General features: G+C 46.3%; 4 protein-coding genes across 4 annotated transcripts; all 4 read right to left on the bottom strand.

Annotated features, from left to right (window-relative positions):
* Positions 1 to 3,182: 3,182 nt before the first annotated feature.
* On the bottom strand, positions 3,183 to 3,662 carry PtA15_18A253 (uncharacterized protein; the record flags this gene model as incomplete). The annotated part of the gene is made up of 2 exons (XM_053164774.1): positions 3,183 to 3,199; positions 3,389 to 3,662. 2 exons carry the CDS (start codon positions 3,660 to 3,662, stop codon positions 3,183 to 3,185), a joined length of 291 nt encoding a protein of 96 aa, XP_053028750.1.
* A 2,232-nt stretch (positions 3,663 to 5,894) lies between these two features.
* On the bottom strand, positions 5,895 to 6,737 carry PtA15_18A252 (uncharacterized protein; the record flags this gene model as incomplete). The annotated part of the gene is made up of 2 exons (XM_053164773.1): positions 5,895 to 6,104; positions 6,207 to 6,737. The coding sequence occupies 2 exons, from the start codon at positions 6,735 to 6,737 to the stop codon at positions 5,895 to 5,897; spliced, it is 741 nt and encodes a 246-aa protein (XP_053028749.1).
* A 7,681-nt stretch (positions 6,738 to 14,418) lies between these two features.
* On the bottom strand, positions 14,419 to 15,701 carry PtA15_18A251 (uncharacterized protein; the record flags this gene model as incomplete). Its single annotated transcript, XM_053164772.1, has 4 exons — positions 14,419 to 14,575; positions 14,673 to 15,225; positions 15,322 to 15,408; positions 15,509 to 15,701. 4 exons carry the CDS (start codon positions 15,699 to 15,701, stop codon positions 14,419 to 14,421), a joined length of 990 nt encoding a protein of 329 aa, XP_053028748.1.
* Positions 15,702 to 16,631: 930 nt separating this feature from the next.
* On the bottom strand, positions 16,632 to 17,614 carry PtA15_18A250 (uncharacterized protein; the record flags this gene model as incomplete). Its single annotated transcript, XM_053164771.1, has 4 exons — positions 16,632 to 16,825; positions 16,990 to 17,218; positions 17,365 to 17,447; positions 17,560 to 17,614. 4 exons carry the CDS (start codon positions 17,612 to 17,614, stop codon positions 16,632 to 16,634), a joined length of 561 nt encoding a protein of 186 aa, XP_053028747.1.
* Positions 17,615 to 23,790: the final 6,176 nt, after the last annotated feature.

Genomic DNA, 23,790 nt, shown 5'->3' with positions numbered 1-23,790 from the left:
AAACAGCCCAGCTACCAGCCGTTGAGTTGAGTGTAGTACAACAACCGGATGGCTGGCCTATTTGCCACCATCAAACAGATTGAAAATTCTGACACCGTGGCCAGTCTGAAAAAAGGTACCCAAAGGCAGGACCAGATCAACCAGATCCTGCCCAAGCTGCGGCTGGACTCCAGCTGGAAATTGTGTGCCAATGTGTGCAAATTACCCCTCATAGGACTAGCCGTCACCCCAAGAGTGCTTGCCTTGTTCTTCGAAGTTTCCAGAAAACTTTCAGTTCTAAGGTGCCCAGCTTTTCAAGCTCCTCAAGCCCGTCCTCCACCATGGAATCCTCACCCTCTCATCCGACGCACAAAATCTGCTGGAACGGTCTTGACTGCAAGACTTTTATCTTCCAACTCCAGGGCCTCATCAAAGCCAATTCCTTAATAAAGTGAAATCCCCTACCGGCTGATTCTATCAATTGAATTATAACTGGACTTTCTTTTCAGATACTTACATCTTCTAAAGATTTCACATATGCACACTCTGCCTCTAATTGGTTGTTTTACATGCACAAAATGATACCTCTTTTATCTACACTGTTGTTTTATTAATACTTGTCTTCCAAGGTTTTTGAAGGTAAAAAACAAAATGTTACCCATGGTACCCACAAATAAAAACCTGTGTTAACCACCTGCGGGTGCCAGGTGCGGGTGCGGGTGTCTGTTTTGGGCAAAAAAAAAACAGGTGGTACCTGCACCCGCCGCGGGTACCCGGGTTCACTTGGTGATCCTTATTTCCAATAGAGTCATAGACAGATTTTATTGTTGATACCAAGGATCAGATCACTCACACAATGATACACAATTTCATCAATTTTGTGTATTGGAAAGGAGAGCTTTTACTTTTTTCTTCTGAAGCACATTCATAAAAATATGAGTTGTATTCACAACAGACAGGTCACACGTGGCCACCACTAGATGTTGAAACTCTTTGAACATCAAGTCAACCACCACCATCAAAATAAAGTCTTTTGGAAAGGGAAGTAGGAACTATATTTGCTTGTTCTTCTTTTTTGCTTTATTGGATATACAAAATTTGAAATTCATGGCAATCTTTATTCCAGTTGGCAAGAAACAATTTCTCAACTGCTAGCAGTTGAACTGTGGGCTACTAGGGCTGGACCCCAAAGGATTTTGCTCCCGTGAAAATGCCTGCGGGTAATGGGCCGGGTAAATGGGTAGATGCAGGTATTTTACCTGGGGGGTTCCCGCAGGTTGACCATAATTTGTTGAGTATAACCGCGGGTACCCGGGTTCTCAATCCCATTTCTGGGTTGGCTACGTGGAAGATTATGTACAACCAGCTAGCAAAACAACCAGCCCACAACTCAATGATAGACATTGATCCAAAGACGGAATCAGCTGCCCCTCAACCTGCCCGCAAGTCATGGGTGTGGGCATATTTTGTTGACAAACCAGAGAATGAAAAGCTGCACTGTACAGTGGTTTCAAAGAAAACCAGACAGGCCTGTAATGCTCCGATCACTTGTGACCAAACCACAAGTACAAAATAAAGAAATCTATTGCCAATTTAGATCTAGCATTCTTGTTTGTTAAGTGCGCCTTGCTCCAGAATGTCCTAGAGCTGTCAAACCCATTGGTCAGAACTGGCCAGATGCTTTTTGGAAGGAAGACCATGGCACTGTTGTCCTTAAAAATCACAATAAAGAAGGATGTTGAAAGTAGTCTCAGGCTTATGTACCTGAGACAAAATACCCGTTGGTACCCATGAGATCAGTGGAGCGGCCCAAATGTTATACCAGATAATACCTAACAGGTATTTTTTGAAAAAAAAAAAAAAAAAAAACTCCCAGCCCCCAACCCAACGGGTTGGATAGGCGGGTATACCCGTTGACCCCGTTGCCAGGGTCCAGCCCTGTGGGTTAATGCTGTGGAACTGCTGTTCTAGCTCCACCCAAACAAACATAAGCTTTTTCTGCACAGTCACTGTGCATTAAAGCTTGGTTAACAATAAGCCTTGACAAAGGCTTGTGTTCTTGCATGTCAACTGCTTGACTTTTTCTTGCAGTGCTATAGTTGAGTTGAGAAGGATCTGCAAGAAATATATTATTTGAATCAGATGGAAGGATGAGAGAGAAGAAAGAGAGGCAAAACTTGCTTTTATTCCAGTTGGCTACAGTTGAGTTGAGAAGGTTTTGCAGCAAGGAATACATGAGTTAAATTGGATGGAAGGATGAGAGAGAAGAAAGAGAGGCCAAACTCACTCCAGAAGCTGGTTTTACATAAAAGTACAGTGATGGTTGGCTTTGTGGGGCTATAGAGCTCAAGATTTCTGACAACTTGGGGAGTCTCTGTCTGTTATCCATTGGAGGCAGAGAATTCAGGAGATAATTCAACAACCTGGTGGGATTGAGGAGGGTTGGGATGGCCAACCAGAATGAGTGGGAATTCAACGGTGGGTAGTTACGTTACATTGCGTTATCCGGGCTATTTGTGTAACATAACTACCTGCGTTATCCACCGCGCCCCGTTATGTTATGAGTAACGGGCTGTTTAAGTGGCAAATGGATAGCGTAACGGGTCTTTTTCCAACACCGTTACGCTACGTTATTGCTTGGACTAGAGGCCAAAGCGGCTACGCTGCTGCAGGGTGTAAGCCCCCCCCCCCACTCCATTTACCCTGGCAAGCCCCCAGCCCCGCCTTCCCCCAGAGGCAGCAAGTGTCCCACTCAATTTGTGTGGGCCCTTTCATGAAATTTCAGAAGACTGGTGGTGAGCAAAGGTTTGAATGATGGGGCTGAGGAATGAAGCAAACAGGAAAACTAAGCATCTATGAAGTGCCAAAATAAGCTCCTGTCCTCTTGTTGACTACAATTGGTGATTCCGTGTGGTATTACAGTATTACTATGGGTTATTTCTGATGCAGAGGGTCTGGATAATATGCCCCTTCTCTCAAAATATCCCATCCTGTTGAGATATGCTACTTAGAATATCCTCATGTGAGCTGTGCTTTAGAATGGCAATTGAATTATCAAAACTGATTTGTTGTTTCAATTTTCAAACTCTGTATGTACATTCAATTCATTATATTTTGATTATTGTTAACAGTTAACCTCTCAATGTCATGGACTGGGTTTTTTTCCTCTGATTGGTTGGCAGGTTTGTGGCTGAAGAAGAAGTTCAACAAGCCTTGCTTGCTATCTTGAGACCAATAAATTGTTCAGGACATTATGAGCAAGTGCAATATGTTTTTGACATTGGGTAGGAAATATACCCTTTGCTTATCCAGGAAGCAAGGGAAACAACAGTGGAAATTCAAATCTAACCATCCTTCTGAAAAAGAAGCACATCACAACAATTTGTTTTGGAATGTATACCAGAGGCACCTGGCGTGTCCGGGCCAGCAGGGCGATGGAGGTCGAGCTGAGTGAGATGGGAGGCGCCAAGGAAGTCCCTGATGGAGAGGCCGGAGTCGGCCATAGTGAGGGCCTCAATGAGCCGGACGTGCGCGTGGCCGTTGCGGATGGAGCCCAAGAAGTCCGAGGCGGGGGCCGACGTGCGGGCCCAGATCTTGTTGTTTATCCAGCCAAGCAGGTCCCAGTCGGATGCCGAGAGCTCTTTGGCTGCACACACCAGCACGACGTTAGGTGGGCCTAACATAACCAGCAACAATGGTGGGCCAGCTACGCTAACCATAGCGTTAGCGTGGCGTAGTGTAGCGGAATTCCGCTAAATTTTAGCGTAGCGTTAGCGGAATTGCGCCTTTCTGCGCTAACGCTACGTGCAAAGGGTGCGCAGCTAATTTAGCTGTTAACGTAACGTTAGCGCAGATGCGCGCAATTGCGCTAACGCTACACACGCAGGGCGCAAAAGAGCGCGCGCTACGGTGCGCCACAGTGCTTTTAGCTGAAAAAAAGGCCTTTTTTTCCGCTAAAAGCGCTGTAGCGGCGCGCGAACACTAACAAACAATTGGCGCGGTGTTAGCGCCGCTGAAACGTAGCGCAGCGTAGCGGCGCTAACAGCGCGCTAACGCTACTCAAAATGGGTGGGCGCTTTTTGCCGCTACGCTAACGCTAAGTGGCCCTGTAGCGTAGTGTAGCGTAGCGGCCCACCGTTGCCAGCAAGAGAGAGAGAGAGAGACTTACAAGACTTGGCGCCCACTTTGGAGGGCGACGGGCGCTGCGTGCTTTGTCAAGGCCTCTACTCGGCGCCAAGCTGAAGATCGTTGAGGTTATGATTGCCCGGGGACCCATTGGGGCTCTTGGCGGCGGCGGCGAGCCAATGAGCGGGGGACTGCAAGCCCATCAACACAGCCGCTTCTTTCTCCGACAAGACGTCTGGGTTGGCCGCCAGCCTTGCTTTCTGGACACGTGCCCAAGAAATGGACGGGGATAACAGCCGAGGTGAAGCTGTTTGTATAGCGGGGATAGGGGCATGGAGTGATGAGGAGCAGTGCTTTGTGTGGGGTGCAGAGGGCAGGCGGTGAATGTGACACACCTGAGTTAGTTCCGGTAATTGCTGAGTCGCCACAGTGCGGATGGCAACAAGAGCGTGGCGCATGGCAACGAGCTCGTCGCGGATGGCAACAAGTCTGTGGCAGATGGCAACGAGCCCGTGGCGGGTGGCAACAGGCTTGTGGCGGATGGCGACAAGCTTGTGGCGGATGGCGACAAGTCTGTGGCAGATGGCGACGAGCCCGTGGCGGGTGGTGTGGGGCAACGGTCAGGATATTGTTGGGCAACAAACATGACTGTGCTTATTTAAAAGGGGGAGGGTTTGGCAGCGGATTTTCCCCCCAGGGGCTCCGGTTTTGTCCTACCCCCTCCCTGGGAGCCCACTAATCACTTGATTAGGGCCTTCCTGGACTACTCTAACAATTGGCCCACTTTTGCTCATTGCTGCCGCACAGCTGGAGGGTCATCCATAGGGCTTTCGGGCCTTTGGGGATTTCAACATGTATTGTGAGATTTGTGGGCTGTTTGTGCCATTTTGTGAGAAAAAAACACCCCAAAACTTAGATCCAGAGGTCTAGCATTGTGTGGATTTAAGAAAGTGGGATAATGCAATAACAAGCCCTCAAGGGCCGTTTTGGCGCTGAAATCAGCTTGTTATCTGGTGCGCCGTGGGCCTGGATGATGTAACAAACAGAAAAAAATGGTGCAAGCAGTGGCGCAATAACATAGCGCACCACCGTTACGAGTAACTGTAACAATAACGGCTTAAAAACTGTTACATTACCATTACATTACCGTTATCTGTAATGTAACTACCCACCGCTGGTGGGATGGATCAAGGATTTTGTGCGGCCAGAATGATTGATCAGTTTGATATGACCGAAGATGGGCTACCCCCACAGCAAAAGGCAATGACAGATGCCAGACACCAATCATGTTGATTTGAAATTATGATGCCTGCCGGAGTGTTTCATGGTGTTAGAGTTGGGTATGCACTTATGTGAAAACTAGGCTTTATCTTCTATGTACTTCCCTCTTATGTACATAGAGTCTAACCTAGTTGGTGACAGGTACCAACTTTAACTGTCACCGACGCGCACCTACAGTTCCGGTTCTCACTGGCCCGGGATCCTCTCTCTTTCCTCACCGAGATAGGAGACCCGGGACCGACACGTGAGAGCTGACCCACCGCCGGACTGGATCGTGCAGATTCCGTGCCTTCATACATGGCATGAATCAGCTGATGTCAGATGGCAGAAAGGGGGAAAATACTAAATGTTCGAATGCACATGTCCATGAATTTGGGGGCAGCCAAATTTTCAAAAAGGAGCCAGTCCAAGCTTTCTTGCAAATACAACAATTACACTTTGGATAACTGATAAGAGAAATAATAACAATCTTCGTTGTTCAAATTTTTTTACGGGTTGCGGTTGGATTATCACCCGATTCTAAGACCAAGGAAGAACCCGACGGTGAAAGTGCTTCTGTACTGGAAATCGCTGGTCAAGAAGTGGAGAAACCTGGCGAGGATTGGCTTAGCTGGAGGTCCTCCTAATCGAGAATTGTCCTTGTTCGACCAGAATCTAGACTCGTATCGGTGGGCCCACGTCTTCCAATCGATTTTGATCAATGAGCTTGAATGTAAATACTATTTCATTTATTCATTTTAATTTTTTTGGCCAGTCAGTTGTCGGAGTGAACTGTTGTTTGACTGAGAATCGATTCAAAAAACAAAAGAAGAAAAGCGCACTTGGAGCAGTACGAATCCGCCACCGAAGATAAACGCCAAGAAGTTGAGCCCTTTCTTGACGAACACGCCTGCACAGATGCCAGTGAGTGTGCCGAAGGAAAGTTTGCGGACGCTCAAGAGGCTTTCTATCTCGGGCTCGGTTGGCTGTTGCTGATGATACTCGATCATCGGGCCGGGAGACAGTTCTGACTCGAGTTGGATCGCCGGTTTCGTCAGTTGGTAGCCGGCTATTGCTAGTAAGATTCCGAGCGAGCTCGTGTATTTCATCCCTGATGTTTTGAACGATTGGGATTGCCTCGGGATTGAGACCGGTCGGCCTGATTGAAGTCTTGGGTGGCCCTTCAGGATGTCGAAGTTGTGATTCCATTGAAGAAAACGATTGGTATTCGAGTCTGGGCAGAGTACTGCTGGTCTGCCGATCTTGGATAATCTTAAGCTGTTGGTGATCGAGCTTGTGAGAACTGTTGGTGTTCGATTGATAATCTGGTGCCGGAGCCGCCACATCTGGGGAGTGATTGATGTAATGGACATGCTTATCCGGAACGGGCAGAGGGGAGCCGAGTGATATTTCCGGAAATTAGGAGGAACTGGGAGGGAGCGCTGGGATGACCTCTGAGAAGGGACGAAAGGGAGAGGACGGAGCAGTCTGGGGGAGGGATTCCCAGGGAGAGCCGGCACCAGACCTCCCTTGCTGCCCTTTATGCGCCCTCCCCCGAGCTGAGGCACGTGTCCGTTTCTACCGCCTCACCTCGTAGGCTGGCTGGGCGGTCCCCATGGACTTTTCGGTGACGGTCCAGAAATATCCGCGGATGTTAAGGTATCCGTCCATATCCGCAGGCTTGAGAACCTCGGATCTCAGATATCTGGTGTGCTTCACTAGCCTCCACAGTCCTTTACCAGATATCCCGGATTGTCTACCGGATATCCCGCACGGGATACTGCTACCATTAATAATTTGCTGCAAACTATCCACCTTGAAACTCCGTAAACCCACCAAAACCGTAAACCCGCCAAAACCATGTGGCACTGTGAAAGGGGTTGCATCGGTTGCAAGCCCCCGCGGTGAGGTCAACCGGGGGCAACTGATATAATGTCGGTCGGGGAGACCGATCTTATATCGGCGGGGCCCACCGATACATTAAAACAAAGGGAAAATGTATTGGTAGGCCCCGCCAATATAAGTCTGGGAGGCCAATCTTACATTGGTTACCCCCAGTCAACCTTATCCCAAGGGGTTGTCACCAATACAAACCCCCTGGCAGTGTAGAACTTGAATCTACGCCACAGCCCATCTCAACGTCCTGAGAATGGGGGGTGGGACTGTTTGGTGAACTATTCGCTCCTGCCTAGCGAGCAAGGTTCTCACGCAGTCAAGACAATCAATACGCCAATTGGTATCTGAGGTTAGGGTTCTACTACCGTTTTGGGAACACTTCCATGAAAGGGTTGAGGAACATTCCCCAACCCTAACTTAACACAAGTCCCCCCTGGTGAGAGGCTTGCTGTGGCTGGCTGCGAAGCACCCCCTCCCGCAGGGAGGGACTTGCGCGTAATGTCAAAATTTTGGCTGGGAAAGAAATCACAAATGGCTGGAGGGAAAATATTAAGCCTCAGCCAGCCTCCCCCTCAGGTCCTGTGGACCTGCCCCAGAGCCAAAAGATACTTCTGGACCTCAGATTTCATTTGGCACCAGTCTCATCTCCTCAATCCAAACCATTTGCACTGTACTAATGTTTCAAAAAAAAAGAAACATGAAGAAATGTAAACTAAGGATGTGCAACCATCATGCCTGGTGGATCCTGGATCCGCAAACCCGCAGATCCGACACATGTAGTGTTGCTTTTTGTTGCAGATAGGAAACTCAATTGCATATATTATCAGAAAATCCAAAAATGGATCTTCAGAGCAATGTAATAGGGGGGTTCACAATAGGATAAAAATGAAACTTTAGAGTCAATTTTAAGGCCTTTATCAACAACTTTTTAAAAATATGGCAGGATGTAAAGGATTAGGTGTCCCCTGGCAATCAGAGGGTGTTCTTCATTTTTTAAAAAAATGTCTGTAAAGGCCTTAAAATTGGCTCTAAAGTTTTATTTTTATTGTATTGTGAACCCCCCTAATATCCTTCAGGATTCCTTTGACCTTCAAAACGGATTCCTTCAATCAGTTTTGGAGCTTTTTGCTCCAACTTTTGGGTGAGGGTGCGCATCAGCATTGCCAATGAAACTGTCTATTTGGTTTTTTTGTACATATTTTGCTGACTTTTAAATAATTATTTAGTGGTTTTGGCGTTGAATATCCTTCCTTTCCCTGCCAGACTTCAGACATTAGGTGCAAGCCTCTCCTGCGGAGAGCCCTCCGGGCGGTGTCCCCCAAACCCTCCATTTGAGAGGCTTATTTAAGCTAGCCCCAACCAGCCACTTGCATGTTGGCCGGTGGAAGGATGTTGGCTGATTGCTCTTGGAATGTTGAGAGCTTCAGCCAGCACCAACGCGCAATGCTCCAAAAAGAACATGCCCACCATTGGTCTTGAACAACAGACCTGTTCCTTCAGCTGCCTCATGCAAGCTGAAGAGAAGGGGTGATCATGACCACTGCACCACCATCTGTTGCAATTGGACCTCAACACAAGTATAAACATCTCACTGATCTCCAAAGGGTGCATCTGTTTTTTTCGCAGAAAAAAAACTTCCTCCCAATTTTGCTCTGAGGCTTCAGAGGCTCACAATTCACATCCAGAACGTTTTTGGATGTGTGTAAAGTTATCCACTGGGAACATTGGTATGACATCACAGCCAACGTTCCCCTGATAATCTTCTGACCCTCTGGCACGTCATTGGGCAAACAGGCATCTTGAGGCCCAACCTTGCCTCAACAATTCCAGTTGAACATTCTGTGAGCAGTTTGAAAACCATGTATAGAATGTTCATGGGACATTTGTCCTATTTGCCATTGTTCTGGGACCGTTGGGCAAGGGTATGTCCTTGGAACAATTGGCCCAACATTGCAAGAAAATGTGGATTGAGAGGGGGTTGTCTCAACAGCCTTGGGACCCTCACACCCCTCAAACATCCCCCGGGTTCTGTGAACAATGGACTTGAGCTGTTGTTCTTGGAACAGTGAGATTTCTCCCAATCGCTCCTGTGTGTACATGAAGAGACCAATACACTGGAGGCCTTCCCTTTGATTTACAAGGCCTTGTGAAGTCAGATCTGGCACTTGTAAAGCCAGATTTTTACACTCCGGTTTTACATGCACTTTTTAGCAGCTAGATCAAACTACAAGAGGACACATCCCTCTTGATGACTGGTACAGACCAGTCATCAAGAGGACTCAACCCTTTTGATGCCCGGTACAGACCGGCCATTGAGAGTACGCAACCCTCTCAATGACTGGTGCAGATGTGCCTTCTGTACCAGCCATCAAGAGGACACATCAATCTTGATGACTGGTCTGTACCAGGCATCAAGGGGGTAGGCCATCAAGAGGACACAAAAATGGTCATTGAGAGGACTCAAAACTCTTTATGGCCTACCCTCTTGATTCCCAGTACAGACAGGTCATCAAGATGGATGTTTCCTCTCAATGGCTGGTAAAGGCCGGTCATCAATAGGAAACAGCTCTTGATGGCTGGTACAGACAGTTCATCAAGAGGACACAGCCCTCTCAATGGCCGGTACAGATGTACACTCTCAATGAAAGGTCTGTACTGGCCATCAAGAAGGTTGTGTACTCTCAATGACTGGTATGTACCAGCCATCAAGGGAGATGTGTACTCTCAATGACTGGGTTAATTCAATGGGGGATGAGGCTGAGTTGCTGGAATACCTGGGGTTGTAAATCTGGCAGGTATTCTGGGATCTCAAGCCTGCAGAAAAGCTTCTAAAGCTAAAACTATAAGGTGATGCAGATCTGGCTTCAAAAGTGCCAGATCTGACTTTACAGCCTTGTAAACCAAAGGGAAGTCCTCCAGTGTGAAATTTGCATCCCAACAAACCACCTGAGTGGTGGGGTAGCCAAATAGCTTAAACATCTGCAACCCCTTCTCAAGAGCCAGGAAAAGATGCAAACCCAATTGGTGCATTGTCACAGGCCCCAGGACCCCTTCTGGAAGCTAAGTCTTGCCAAGGAATGGCCGCTTTGGTGCTGCAACACAACAACAAATTTGAATCATCCATTGCTAAGATCCAACCAAGATCCAACAGCCCAAACCTCTAAGTCTCAACATGGATCTGTTGCTTTGGTGCCATGCCCAAAACAGAGTGCAAGTTTAAATCATCCCATTTTTGAGCTCCAAACGGATCAAACTGCCTAAACCTCTAAGTCTTGACAAGGAATGTTTGCTTTGGTTGTGTGACCAAAACAGAGCCCAAATCAAATGCCAACCAAGATCCAACAGGCTAAAACCTCTAACTCCACCCAGGAACAGTCCCTTCACGGCTGTGAACCACAAGACTACAAAGAGATCTTTGTCAGTGCTCCTTACCTTGCTGCCCCTCTTTCTCCATCCCTGGAAAATACATTTATTTTTCTCAAATAATCATTCCTTACCTTCCTCCATCAACATTTCCTATTGTTGAGCTATGGAACTCAAGTTTTGTTTCCATTCTTTTGTGCTTCAGCCATGTCACCCATGTCACACATGTCACACTTTGTAAGTAGACTACCTGAGGCAGCAGGCGTGGAAGGAAACTTTCACCATCCTTCGATGACCATCAAACACTGCCCTGTAACGTGCCTGATGTTCTCAGGTAGGTTATCACTTTTCTTTATTTTCTTCTTTCTCCTGTTGTCTTTCATTTCCTTTTTCTCTTAGTCTGATATGAAATCCAACCATCAAACACCCCCCCATACAGTGCCTGATGTTCTCAGCTCTCAACACTCTCTTGCTCATCAGGTTATGACCCCACGCTAGCTTGCAGCTACTGGCACTTTGAAATATAGGTCTTTTGGTGTTTTCAACTATACACTAGTGAAAACGTTGACTACATTTTTTGAAGGATCAATCATTGCAAAAATGGCAGAAACCATTGCAAACACTCCCGCAGTCAATCTAATGACTGTTTGTAAACTCAATCATATTTGCATCATCCCTCTCACTGCACCTGATCCCGAATCAAAATACTTGGACTGAGTGTACTTACTCAAACTTCACCTCAACACTCACAATTGGTGGCCAAATGTACTGGCTCCAGGAAGTTGTTAATGTGAAAATGGAGGATGATGATATTGACACCTTCATAGAAAAGCTTGCAACCTTGGTAGAGAAGCTTGATGCACTGGTCCTACCGGAAGATCCCCTAACAACAGACAACATTCACGCAGATTCTCCTCTCAAATCTCTCCCCAGAAATTGGATCAGCTGTGTCTTGTCCCTCATGAACGGTTTGGAAGTCTCAGCCAAAATGATTGTACTGTTTCTCAAGGCTGAATCTCTCTGACAAAAAACACACTCTGCCATTCCCCCCGCAACAGCTTGAACTGCCAAGGCAAAAGGGAAAGGTCCCACCCATCATTGGTTGGGAGAAAAAAAATCAAAAGAAACTTGCCACTGCTAATTCTGCAATGTTGACGGTCATGACCTTAATAATTGCAAAAAAACTTGCCTCTTTCTCTTTGAGCTCAAAGAGAACCAGAAATCACGCTCAGAGAAGAAGAAATAGGGCCAAATTCCCAAACCTCACGTCAAAGCCAGGAGGAAATTAGCCTCAACTCTTGGCCAGTCCTTGCACAAGTATGACAAGGACAAAAAGTATGACTGCTCTGGATCCAAATTCAAAGTGAAAACCAGTAATTTAGTTGCCTCTCTCTTGGTCTCATCTAGTCTTTCACCAGGGAAGGATGTAAACATTGATTCTGGGTGTTCGATGTTGATGAACCCGTACACACCAGGTCTGGATCCCCGGACAAGATTTCTACTGCTCCACCTTCACTAGAGCCCCATGTGGGTCTGTAAAGTGCCGTTACAGCCACATTTTACAGGCCCCGCTGGAGATGCTCTAACACAAAGTGGCTGTAACCAATTTTTAACTAAAGTGTAAAGCACCAATCACACACTGCTTGTACCAGAGGGTTATGTCAAGCTGCATGGTGTTGAAACCATTTCACCCTCATGTTATACTTGGCGCTGTGGCCTCAACAGAATGTGACTGGTGTGTGATCACCATGGTCCCTATTGCACTTGACAACAATTTGTTGAGAAATTACACAGTTTATATTCCATCAAGGCATGTACAGCTGTTTTTTTTCAAGTTTCACCCTCATGTAATTGCATACAATAGGGTGAAAAATCACACACTTGACAGAGGGGTATTTCCAACTGAATTGTTTCAAAACTGTTTCACCCTCATTTAATTGGAAGAAATTCCCATCTGGTCTGAAAAGTGTGTGATTTTCCAACCTATTGCAATTGGTTAAAATTGGGTGAAAAATCACACATCCATCACACAATTTTCAGACCAGAGGGGTATTTCCATCTGAGTGATTTCTGAAATGTTTCACCCTCATGTACCCAGCCAACATGAACTTCTCCTTCTCTTGTTCAAATACTAAAAATGTTTGCATTTCCAATATTTACTCTATCCAAATCTAGGCACTTGCTTTGCAGGTGTGGTTTCTATTTGATGAATGCAGTTTGCCCCAATGTAAAAAAAAATATGGGGATGCAAGAGTTAACTGATTTGGAAATGTAGAACTTAGTTAGAATTGACATGAAATTGACTTTGACATGAATTGAACAAATTTGGATGATAGTTTACATTGAATAGTTACATATAACTCCAAATTAGATTGGACTATAGTTTTTGCCCAGTAATGAAACAATTCAGCATCATGTTGTAAGGACTTGCACCCTAATTCAGACAAAAACTAACACCAAATTCAGCCATGGTACTCCCTGGGGAGTGCCCCCAAAGATTTCCTGGTGAATATCAGATAGCAACAAAACAATAACAAGAAGCAGGCCTTCATTGTCTGTGAAGCAAATTGGGTGGGTGTGAACATCAAAGCAGCTACAGGGTGAGAAATTCAAAATATACAGTTTTCAGCCCAGATCAACAAACTAATCATGTGGGAATTTGGATGTAAGGCATAGGCCTCCACTGATGTGGGCATCTCTGCTGCTTGCTCCCACTCCCTGCCTGTGCAGTCCTAGTTAAGCTCAACTTTGCAAGTCTTTTGGGTTGGGCTGAAATTGCAAATTTCACTCAACAGCCAACCTAAAACCAGCCTGAACCCACAAGTACATAGTTCAGGATTTGTTTTTTTGCACATTCATCATCAGAGGGTTCTTCAAATTTTTATTAGGTGTATGGTTGGAGTAAAGGCTAGAATTAACTTCACACACCTGCCACCTACCTCAGCTTTTTCTTGATACTGAAGTGGGTTTCAAGGACCTGGAAGCAGACAGCGGAATGCCCCCTTTTTCTTTATTGATTGAATAAGACCAGTTTCAGCCGCAAAAAAACAAACAAACCCACAAGTGGTTGGCAAAAGTACATGTGCACTTGCCCCCTGCCTCCCCCACAGGTGCAGGTGTCCAAAATTTGAGGATTTACAGGCAAGTACTCATGCTTGTGGCGGGTACCCAGGTACAAACTACCATCCCTATTTAAGAGCATGGCCACACCATGAGCTGATTTCCAATCCAAGCATTCTGCATGTCACCTGCCAGCATTTTCTTGATATTTTCTTGCAGTGTGCAGCAAGACACAATGGAAGAATCCCCCCAGAATTGTGATGTAACTTTTATTAATCAGATTGAGTATATTATATTTCTGCCAAAAAAGGCCGAGGAGAATTGGAGAAATTGCATAGATTTTGGGGTGTATTAAAATGGAGAGGAATTGAAGCTTTCATAGATATCTGCGCAAACTTCTTGTTTTCTGTAATTGTTAATTTTTAAATGTTGAATCTATGGTGACTGTCTGCCCTTTACAGCTACAGTTAGAGAAAAAACAGGATGGAGTGAAAATGGCAGTTATGCTGCAGCATCTTCATTTAAAATGGTGGGAGTTGAGCATATTCATTGCATGTTGGTGCTTTTGCAGCTTTGCAAGTTTTATTGGTGTAGTCCTGTGATAGTTTTTAATTATTGCCGCAACAACTTCTTTTCTGTAAGATTCCGCGCTGAAGCATGTGGGAAAGTCAACACTGGTCCCCCAAGTGTTGGTGGGGTAGATGCCAGAGGCAACTTCTTCGTAAAAATAACCCATCAAATCGCACGTAGCAGTGAAGGTCCTTTGCATATCAAGTTGTCTGTCGGCAAGAAGTAGATCGACCAGACATTCCTGAGCTTTTCTTTGGAAGAACTGGTCAAAATCAGTCGGTTTATATTCAACTGTGATTTTACCAAGTAGTGGCCAGGTACGCTGAGTTTTTTCGAACAAAAGTGTGAAAAGCCATTTTATGAACTCTTCATGTGTACTCCCCGTCACCCCTAACATCGTTTGATCTAGCCCACCTAACCTTAAAAAATTGGAGTAAAGGTTAATATCTTGGAAGATTTTGAGCGTTCGGTGATAAATGTATTTTGCGCCTAGTAAATTGTCTTGGTTTGGTCCCGAATTCTTGGTGTTTGGTTTTGAATTCTTATCATTTGGTCTGATCAGGGATTTGTTTGGTTTCATCTGGTATATGAACTCGTTCGTCGGAGTTGCTGAAGGGATTTGGTAGATTGTGATCGGTAGGTTTTTGCAGTTTGTACGCTTCAATTGAGGACCGGGGAGAGCAATCTTCTGCAACTGTCCTCTGATGCGTTTTTCGTACTCTTGAGTAATTTTTGCATCTTCCCTATCTTGATTCTTAAGTCTTGTCAGCGCGCGGCTACGAATATTCCGGACATCTTTTATACCAACGTTGGACAAATCTACCAGCGTATCTCGAGGAGATGTCCGCTTGGATCGCTTGGGTGCAGCTTGCTCGAGTGGAGTATCAACTTCTCCTGTTGGTTCAGCTCTTGGGCGTTTCCCCAGTAAACAATCTCGGATTTCATCCCGATTAGAGGCCTGTTCAACTGGCTCTAGATATAGTAAGGAACGAAGGTCTCGGATATCTGATCAGCAAGTCAACTTGGCCGAGGAAATGTCACATTGATATAGACTAAGCTGCATTTGACCTTTGTAAGCGATGGCTTCATTGACAATCATGGAATTCACATGTTCTCCTAGTGGGGATGCAATACTCGGTGTATGCTCGGGGAATTCTGGTCCCATTCCCACGAACCAGTTGTCAGAAAAAAGGTCTGTAGAGCGCTTTTTCACATCAGCACCGTAAAAAACAAATGGCGTGTGTTGAGGACACACCATGTGGAAGTAAGAGCTCTCCATGGCTGTGAAGAGGATCATGAAGCGGAGAGAAAGTGTATGAGTGTGGATTTCGGAAACCATTGTGGAGCTCCGGATCACCGAGAGGTGTCAAAGGTGGCCAGTCTCCGAACATATCAGGTTCGATATTTGAAGGTTCCTTAACTCCAGCTTCGGCGAACCAGGGCGACATTGCCAATGTAAGACTGAAATGATGGGGGAGTAGAATGCCAAGGCAAATTAACAAATGCCATTCCAGAGTCAACATTGTAAGATAAAGGCGAACGAGTGATCAGAAATTGGTCCGATGTTTAATGGGATTCTAGAGGCATGCATGCGGTGGAACGGACTCGCGGAGCACTGGGGATTACCTTCCAAACAACAAAAGCGCCCAATCCATAAAACAAATTTGATTTCGTACTTCATGTGTACATACCTCATAATATGAAGAAGAGTGACCCATCCCAATAAAGCTTTGTTGTGAAACCAGTCTCATGGGTTCCCTGGTATAGCGTAGTTTCATGACACCATGGCCCAGTTCGACTGGGACTAATTGGACATGGGCCACAGCAGCACGGCGCAGTCCCTCAGATCAGCTCAGATCCCCTCCTGGCGTGGGGCAGGACAACCTACATACTCTGTGCCTCGGAACAGATCCTGGAGGGTTTCCAGGGGTTTCCCAATAATACCAAATGGTGATATGTAAGGCCAACTGACCCAGATCCCTGGATCATAAATAAAACTAAGTACTAAAGATGGAATGTCATCATCCTCGCCATCAACAAAAAAGCCCGACAAACCAAACCTCATTCCAGTGGGAAGATATAAATAGAACAACTGTCTAAAGATTGGCAATACATTTCAAAAAGAGTTGAGATGTTTCGTAGAAATACGGAAATTGTGAAAGGGTGGCTCAAGAAGAACAAAATTTGAAATCTAAAGAAGATCCGCGAGTGGGTAGGAGTGCGAGCAAAATTGAATCTTGCCAGTTTTTTTGAAGAAAAATAATGCAAAAAACGATCCATCGGGGGCCAGTTGAGCCCGCGCATCCGGCGGGGGATCGTCGAAGCCCTGGAAAGATCTGGGGCCGTTTTTGAAAGCAGAATGATGGTGATGGTTGCCATTAGGGATCGTCGGCGACGCCGTTGTTATTGGAGGAGAAGGATTCGAACGCGAGGCCATTAAGATCGAGATCTACGTTGTTATCTTCGTGCATCTTCAGTATTCTGTCCGCTTTCTTGTTCTGTTGCCCTACATAGGCCGCACAATCGTCTGACGTATTCGCGAATTGCCAAGTGTTGACTCCGGATACCCCGCCTAAAACACACACCCACACCATGACCGGTTAATTTTCCTCTACACACGGAAACCTCCGGCACACGAGGGTTTTTGAGACGACATCAATGAAAGGGGAAGATAAGCTCAGAGGACTTTTTAGATAGGTTCGCCATTGACAGCGACAATTTCCCCGACGAAATAACAAGTTTCGCCGATGTTCTGATTGACATCGAGCAGTTCCTCTTCCTGACCTAGAGGCTGATCGTCATTGTCCTTGAAGTGGCCAGGCACTGAGAACTGCGCTTTTTGCGGCCTGTAGTTGAGCCAGAGGCTAGGGTTTGGTCTGGCTAGTTGCGAGAGCACGCGAGTTCCTCTTCTGCCACGGATGGTTTCTCCTTGTTGTTGAGCTGTGTTGTGAGAGATGTGCCGAGTCTTGTTGTTTGGATGATGTCGTCGAATCCGCTTTCGATCTCGACTTATGTACTGTTATCTCTCTCTTTTGCGACCACCCCAAGTGAGAATTTTCAACGGTTAGCTTCTTGGCAGGATCCCATGGGGACGTGGAAGAACGATCTTACCTGCTGGAGGTGACAATTCTTCCTGTGGCTCCGCTCGGAAACGTCTTCGTAATCGGGATCAGAATCTAATTCCAGGATTTTTCCTGCGGAGGGATGATGATGAGTGAGTGTTAAAGAATACATCTGAGTTCTGGGGAAGGGATGGGAGAAAAAACGTTCGATTTCTAACCTTTCTGAGAGATGACAATGGGTTACCTCTGAGAAACGGGTCACGATGATGAGTTGAGACGGGGTCCTGTTTGTGGGCCATCTTGTGTCCATCTCCCGATTCCAGGGACGTAGCATACGATCAGCTGGAATATAGTGTTTGGTCTTCCTATTCTTTTCGAGCTGCGAGGTGACTCTTTAATTTTTGACGCGTCAATTGACCTGAATCCACTCGTGCAACTGAAATCAGGAGCACTTCTACCCAAGTCATCTCAAGATGAGAGAGACTGACTGCCTGGCATGGTGGTCTTAAGCTTTGAAAGTTCACTCAAGATCCTCACTTTCGAGGAATTGATCAATCGTAGCCTCTTCGCTTCCGAACCGACCGCGTTTTTCATGAGCAGGTTTTTTGGAGTTGGCGCCATTGAAAGTCGAAAACTACAGCCGTCCCTAAAATAGACATATCGTGCTCGAGGCCTACAACCTCAACTCCCTTTCACATTGAACTCCTCCCCCATATGATCCCCTTCAACAACCGGGCTCAACATCACACCGGTCACCGGCCAAGGAAACATACAGCATCAACGACCGACCAGCCCATCCGGTTATCAGTACAAACCAATCAACCCTCGACGACCGATACGATTACGAACCGGTCATCGAGGTGAGTACACTTCAAACATGTATGTGATAGCCACCGACGACCAGTGCAACCTGGTCATCGGCGAGTACACTCTAACCGTGCAAAAAACAGCCACTTCGATGACCGGTTCGCACCGGTCATCAAAGGTTGGGTCACATGCCCGATCAAACATCTTGATGATCGCTACAATCTGGTCATCAAGCTGAGGACACTCTTCAACGGCCGGCATGCACCGTTAGACGGTCTGTGAACGACCCTTTAGAGTTGGTCATCGAAGAAAATGTGTTCCATCAGGATCTCCGGCTACACCACGGCTGCAACCTAAAATTTTGAAAAACCATTTCAAAAACACTTCAAACCTTTTGGAACTCAATCGTAGATGGCTTGAGAGGCCCTGACAGCCTCATCATCGAGGTGAATACAGTGTTACTTTGAAATAACCTGAGGACCGGAATCATGCCGAGGTTTGGACTTGTACGAGTTTCCGGCCGCCTGTCAAGACATGCATGCCGGGCCCGGAGCGCGGAGGGGGTCTATTTCCGGGCGCGACAAGTTTGGTGTTCAGTGCCAGGAGTTTGGAAAGAATCTGTCAAGCTTGGTGTTTCTACCCCCAAACGTTTCTGGAAACTATAAGTCAACAGTAAACGTTTCGCAATCGCTGCGAGACGCCAAAGCATTTCACAATTTTAACCCTGAAATGTTTCCGGATTAAACCACATTTCAACCAGAAATGTTTCACAAAACTAAATGCATTATAACCCAAAACATTTCGGAAATGTTCGCGGTAACCACGAGAAGTGTTTCAGATCAGTTGCAAGAGACTGGATGACTTCCCGTTGGCATTTAGAGAGCTCTAGATCTCTAACTCCTAAATTAAGACACCTACCAGAACAACAAACAGTGCACATGAAAGTAATGAACTACAAACTTAGGAAAGCATTTTCCTTTTTACTGAAAATTAAGAGGTTGGGTGTGTAAATTGAGATCTGGGTGGCTCCCAGACTCAACGGGAAGTCGTCCACTTCTCTTGCAGGGTGTTGGTCCGACAGAGTCCGACGCTCTGGACTTGATGAAAATGGCGGTGAATGCGATACGTTTACAATGTCTTAACACCTATGCAGCTCCGATCAGCCCTGAAACTGCTGTCTTCTCCGCTCGGAATCTTGAGACTTGACCCATCAATCAGGTATGAGTCGAGACCCACTGGCGGTTGCTATGTATCGGATGATTCCCCTTGCAATCTGGGACCAGCTCGCAGATGCCGCTGGAGACCCACAAAGTTAATTTTGCAGCGAAATCTAGCTTTTGATTTGTGTTCTAACTCATTTCTGGAAGGCTTACGGATCTCGACAGAAGTCATCCATTACTCGACTGCAATACAGTACAATACCTTTGCTTTCCGGGGCGGCTCAATCGCCCCGTGTGGTGCTGCAGAGTCTAATTCTCTGGCCTGGGATGTCGGTGAGAAACAAGCAAAGAGAGTAAATTTCGATCCATGAGAGAGAGAAAAGAGAAAACAAAGGAAGAGATGAAAGTGATGAGAGTAGAACAATAGAGCTTACCTGGGATGTCGGTGAGAAACAAGCAAAGAGAGTGAGGAAAAGAAGGTTCACCGGCATCCCAGGGAGGAGTCTTTTAGAGTAAGACAAAAAATACAATAGAAGCATCACCACAAACAATATGCTAATAACAAGTATACACCCAAAACATAACAGCCACCCCCTCAAAAAGACTCTGACCACTGATCAAAAAGTTGAGCAGAAACACAGTTAGATAAAGGAGAGAAAGAAAAAAAATTGTGAGAAAAAAATAAAAATAAATGAACAGCCAACACCAAAACAGAAAAAAGAAAAAAAAATGGATTCAATAAGTAAACAAAAGAAAGAAAGAAGAAGAAAATCCACGAAGGCGTCCGGGACCTGCGGTTCAGAGACAAAAGAGAAGCACAAGAGGTGTTGTTATCTTAATCAAACAAACTTTTGTTAAAGACAATCGCGGGGGGCGCATGATCCTCGCAGCTAGCGCATGCTATCCCCCCTGGTACTTGCCATCGCGTATGTCACGCCCCGAGGGTGACATTTTGAGGCTGGCTAGGATCCTCTCAAAAGGCATGGGTCTAAGTGCCTTAGTCATGACGTCCGCGAGTTGCTGGTCAGTGGGTACCCATTGGAAGGCAAGCCGCTTCCAATGTAATTGTTCATTGACATAGAAATATTCACGATCGGAGTGACGCGTCCTTTTGTTGGCATGATTGTCTTTGGAGATTTTCACCGCCGCTTCATTGTTGCACATCAACGTGGGAGTGATGGTCTGATTAGTCATGTCAAAGAAAAGTTCCTTCAACCACACCAAGTGACGCGCTGCCCATCCGAGTGCCATGAACTCCGCTTGACAAGTTGACGTCGCGACTGAGGGTTGGCGCTTACTTGCCCAGAGGATTGGTGATCCAAAGAGGGTTGTTACCGAGCCGTGAGTAGATCGGGCAAATTTTCCACCCCAGTTGGCATCCACCCACGTCAGCATCCGATTGTCATCCTTTTGAGGCTCAATGACGATTTCTCAACACCCATAAGCCTTGATGTACCCTAGAGCTTGTTGTACTGCCGCCCAGTGTCGCTTGGTGGGAGCCTTAGAGAAACAAGATAAGAAGCCAACAGCAAATGAGAGATCTGGGCGTGTAGCCACGGCCAGGTAATTGAGAGAGCCAACAATAGATAAGTACCCATTTGGATTCACAATTTCTTTGTCTGATTGCGTCAATGTTAAGGAGTTAGTGTCTTTGATTGGCACGGTACGCGGAAGAGTTGTGTCAGTGGTAAAAGTTTTGAGTATTTTACAAGTCAAGAACGGTTGAGATAGCACTATCTTGTGTGCCGATGGTCTCTCAACTTTGATGCCGACGATGTTGTGTATTTCCCCTTCCCAGGTCTTCCGGAGTTTAGCCTCAAGAGCAAGGCGGAATTCTGACATGATGGCAACTGAGGATGCCGTCACGACCTCATCATTGACGTGGATCCAAACCAAAAAATTTTTGTTGCCACGCTGCATGTGATAGAACAAATCATCGTAATGACTGACATGGAAACCAATATCCTCCATTACTTGAACAAAGTGCTTCCACCAGCACCTGCCTCCTTGCTTTGTGCCGTAAAGCCCTTTTTCCAGCTTGAGAGACTTCCCCCGGTGCTCTTCCAGCACCGTCATGCCATCAGGAACCTTGATCCAGATATCCTCATCAATCTCTCCCTGGAGGTACGCCGCAGTAATGCCAAAAGATTCAATTGACCACCCGTTTGCAGTAGCCACCGTGAACAAAATCCGGAGGGAAGCAAAAGTAGACATAGGAGCCCAAGTATTGTGATAGTCTTGGCTGAAGATCTGGCTGAAACCACAGACAATGTACCTTGCTTTATACTTTTTCATTGATCCATCCTGGTTCCTCTTAATGTCAAACAGCTAGCGGGTGTCAGTCTCCTTCCTGCCGGCTGGCATGTGCTCGAAGTGCCAGACTTTCATGCTCCAGATATTGGATAGTTTGGTATCCACATTGGCTGCCCATCGGTCTCCTTCCCTGCACGCAATTGCTCGCGCGTAATTTCGAGGTAGAAGCTGGCTTAAAGTCACAGCCAAAAGTCCTGTCTTCTCAGGAGATTGCGCCTCAACGGTTTTCTCGGCAGAGTCCGTGCCCAGAACCAAGGCTGCATTGAAAATCATGGGAGAAGTCTCCTTGGTATTCAGCAATTTTTCAATAGACCGTCGCACTGGTGGGTCACACAAAACTGTTGTCAGTTCTCCGTTGTGTCCAGGTACAGATAGAGGATCATTTTCAGTAGCTGTAGGCTCTGGCCCATTGTTGAGGATCCTGTTTGTAGAGTTTGAAGTTGTCAGAGAGGTTTGAATGGGTTCAGGAGGATTGATAGAAGATTGATTTGAGTAAGGAAATGTGGCAATGGAGGACTTGAAGAAGGTGTTGTTTGTAGGTACCCAAAAAATCCAGCCTTTGCCCCCTTGCATGTAACCAACCAGGTTACAACACCACACTTGCTGGTTGGTCTTGTTTTGACGGTAGAGATTGGGCTTGTGGACAAATGCCACCTCACCAAAGGTCCGGAGACAATCAAAAATTGGTTTTTTACCAAACATGAGTTCAAGTGGTGTTTTGTCGCCAGTGAGTGAATTGATTAGACGATTATGGGCGAAGTACCCCCAGAGATAAGCAAATCCCCAGAATTTCAAGGGAAGTCCCGAAGAGATCAGTGCCGTCCTTGCCATTTCACCCACTGTTTGGTGGAGACGTTCAGCAGCCCCATTTTGTTCAGGCTCATACAGCATCAAGTGTTGATGCTCGATTCCTTTGTCCTGTAGCCAACCAATGAATGCTTTAGACGTGAATTCACCGCCGCCATCCGTTCAAAATCGCTTTAGTTTCTTTCCAGTGAGCCTTTCCATCCATGCGATGTATTGTTTGAAGTTCAAGCACACGTCAATTTTGGCTTTGATCAAGAAACCTTCCGAGTAAGTGGTTGCCAAGTCCCTGAAGACAACTATGTACTTGACACTGCTAAATCGCTCAACAAATGGGCCCAGTACATCCGACACAATGGTGTCCATAGGACACAATGCTGGCTCATCAGATAGACGATTTACCCAGACCCGCTTACTTTTGCTTACCAGACAGTCTTCACATACAAAGTCCTTGTTTGTTAACCTCTCAGGTAATCCCGGCAGACTTCCAATGGCGCACATCTTAATGATCCGCTTCAAGCTTACGTGTCCGAGTTGTTGATGCCACATGAGTGCATCAGAATTTTTAATGTTAACATTGCAACCCGTGATTTCTGGGGGGATACTCCGGGATGCGGACGCAGAATAAGTAGAAGGAGGAACAACAACAATAGGAATGGAAGATTGGTCGATGATTGCCGGTATTTTCCATCATCGATTGATCGCAAAGGACTGTATTGAGAAGCCATTGGGGAAGGTAACAGACGCATCTCCCCAATCATTTACAGAAAGTTGACCCCTGCCAAGCCAAAGTGTTTCCGCCAAGAGTAGAGTGCAAGAGGCATCCAGGCTGAAATAAACATTTTTGAAGGTGATTGATCTGGATTTATTGCTAAGCTTCATCTTCCCAACTACAGTGACAAAGGATTGGGGAGCGTGAGTGGCAACGGTAAGAGGAATGGGAACAGATAAGGTACGATGATCAAACAAAAGAGAAAGATTATTTGTGAAGGTATGGGAAGTACACGAGTCTAAGCCCAAGAGCTGTCCTCCCCGCTGGATGATGAAGTTGACTTCTTCCTGGGTAACTGGTTCAGTCAACTCATCCAGGGTGATAGATTGTAGAACGGCAGAGTCGGGAACCTTGGTGGTTGGTCCTCCATCAGGCATGTCGAGGCTATGTCCTTGCACATTGGTTCGCGGCGGCGCCAAAGCTCCTCTAAACGGATTGCTGTTGGCAGTGGGCCCGCTGCGGAAGGGATTGTTAGCTCCGCCTCCCGAGGGGATCCCCAAAGACTTACCACACTCCGCAGTAGAGTGCAAGTTCGACTTGCAGCAGTGACACCATTTAGAGTTACCGTTGTTGTTGGGCTTGGTGGACTGACCGCCATCATTCTGAGTAGGCTTTGAGC

This window comes from Puccinia triticina, chromosome 18A (genome assembly GCF_026914185.1).
Source record: "Puccinia triticina chromosome 18A, complete sequence".
Lineage (NCBI taxonomy): Eukaryota > Fungi > Basidiomycota > Pucciniomycetes > Pucciniales > Pucciniaceae > Puccinia > Puccinia triticina.
The sequence above is the reverse complement of the archived record's forward strand: the minus strand, read 5'-3'. Positions and strand labels throughout refer to the sequence as shown.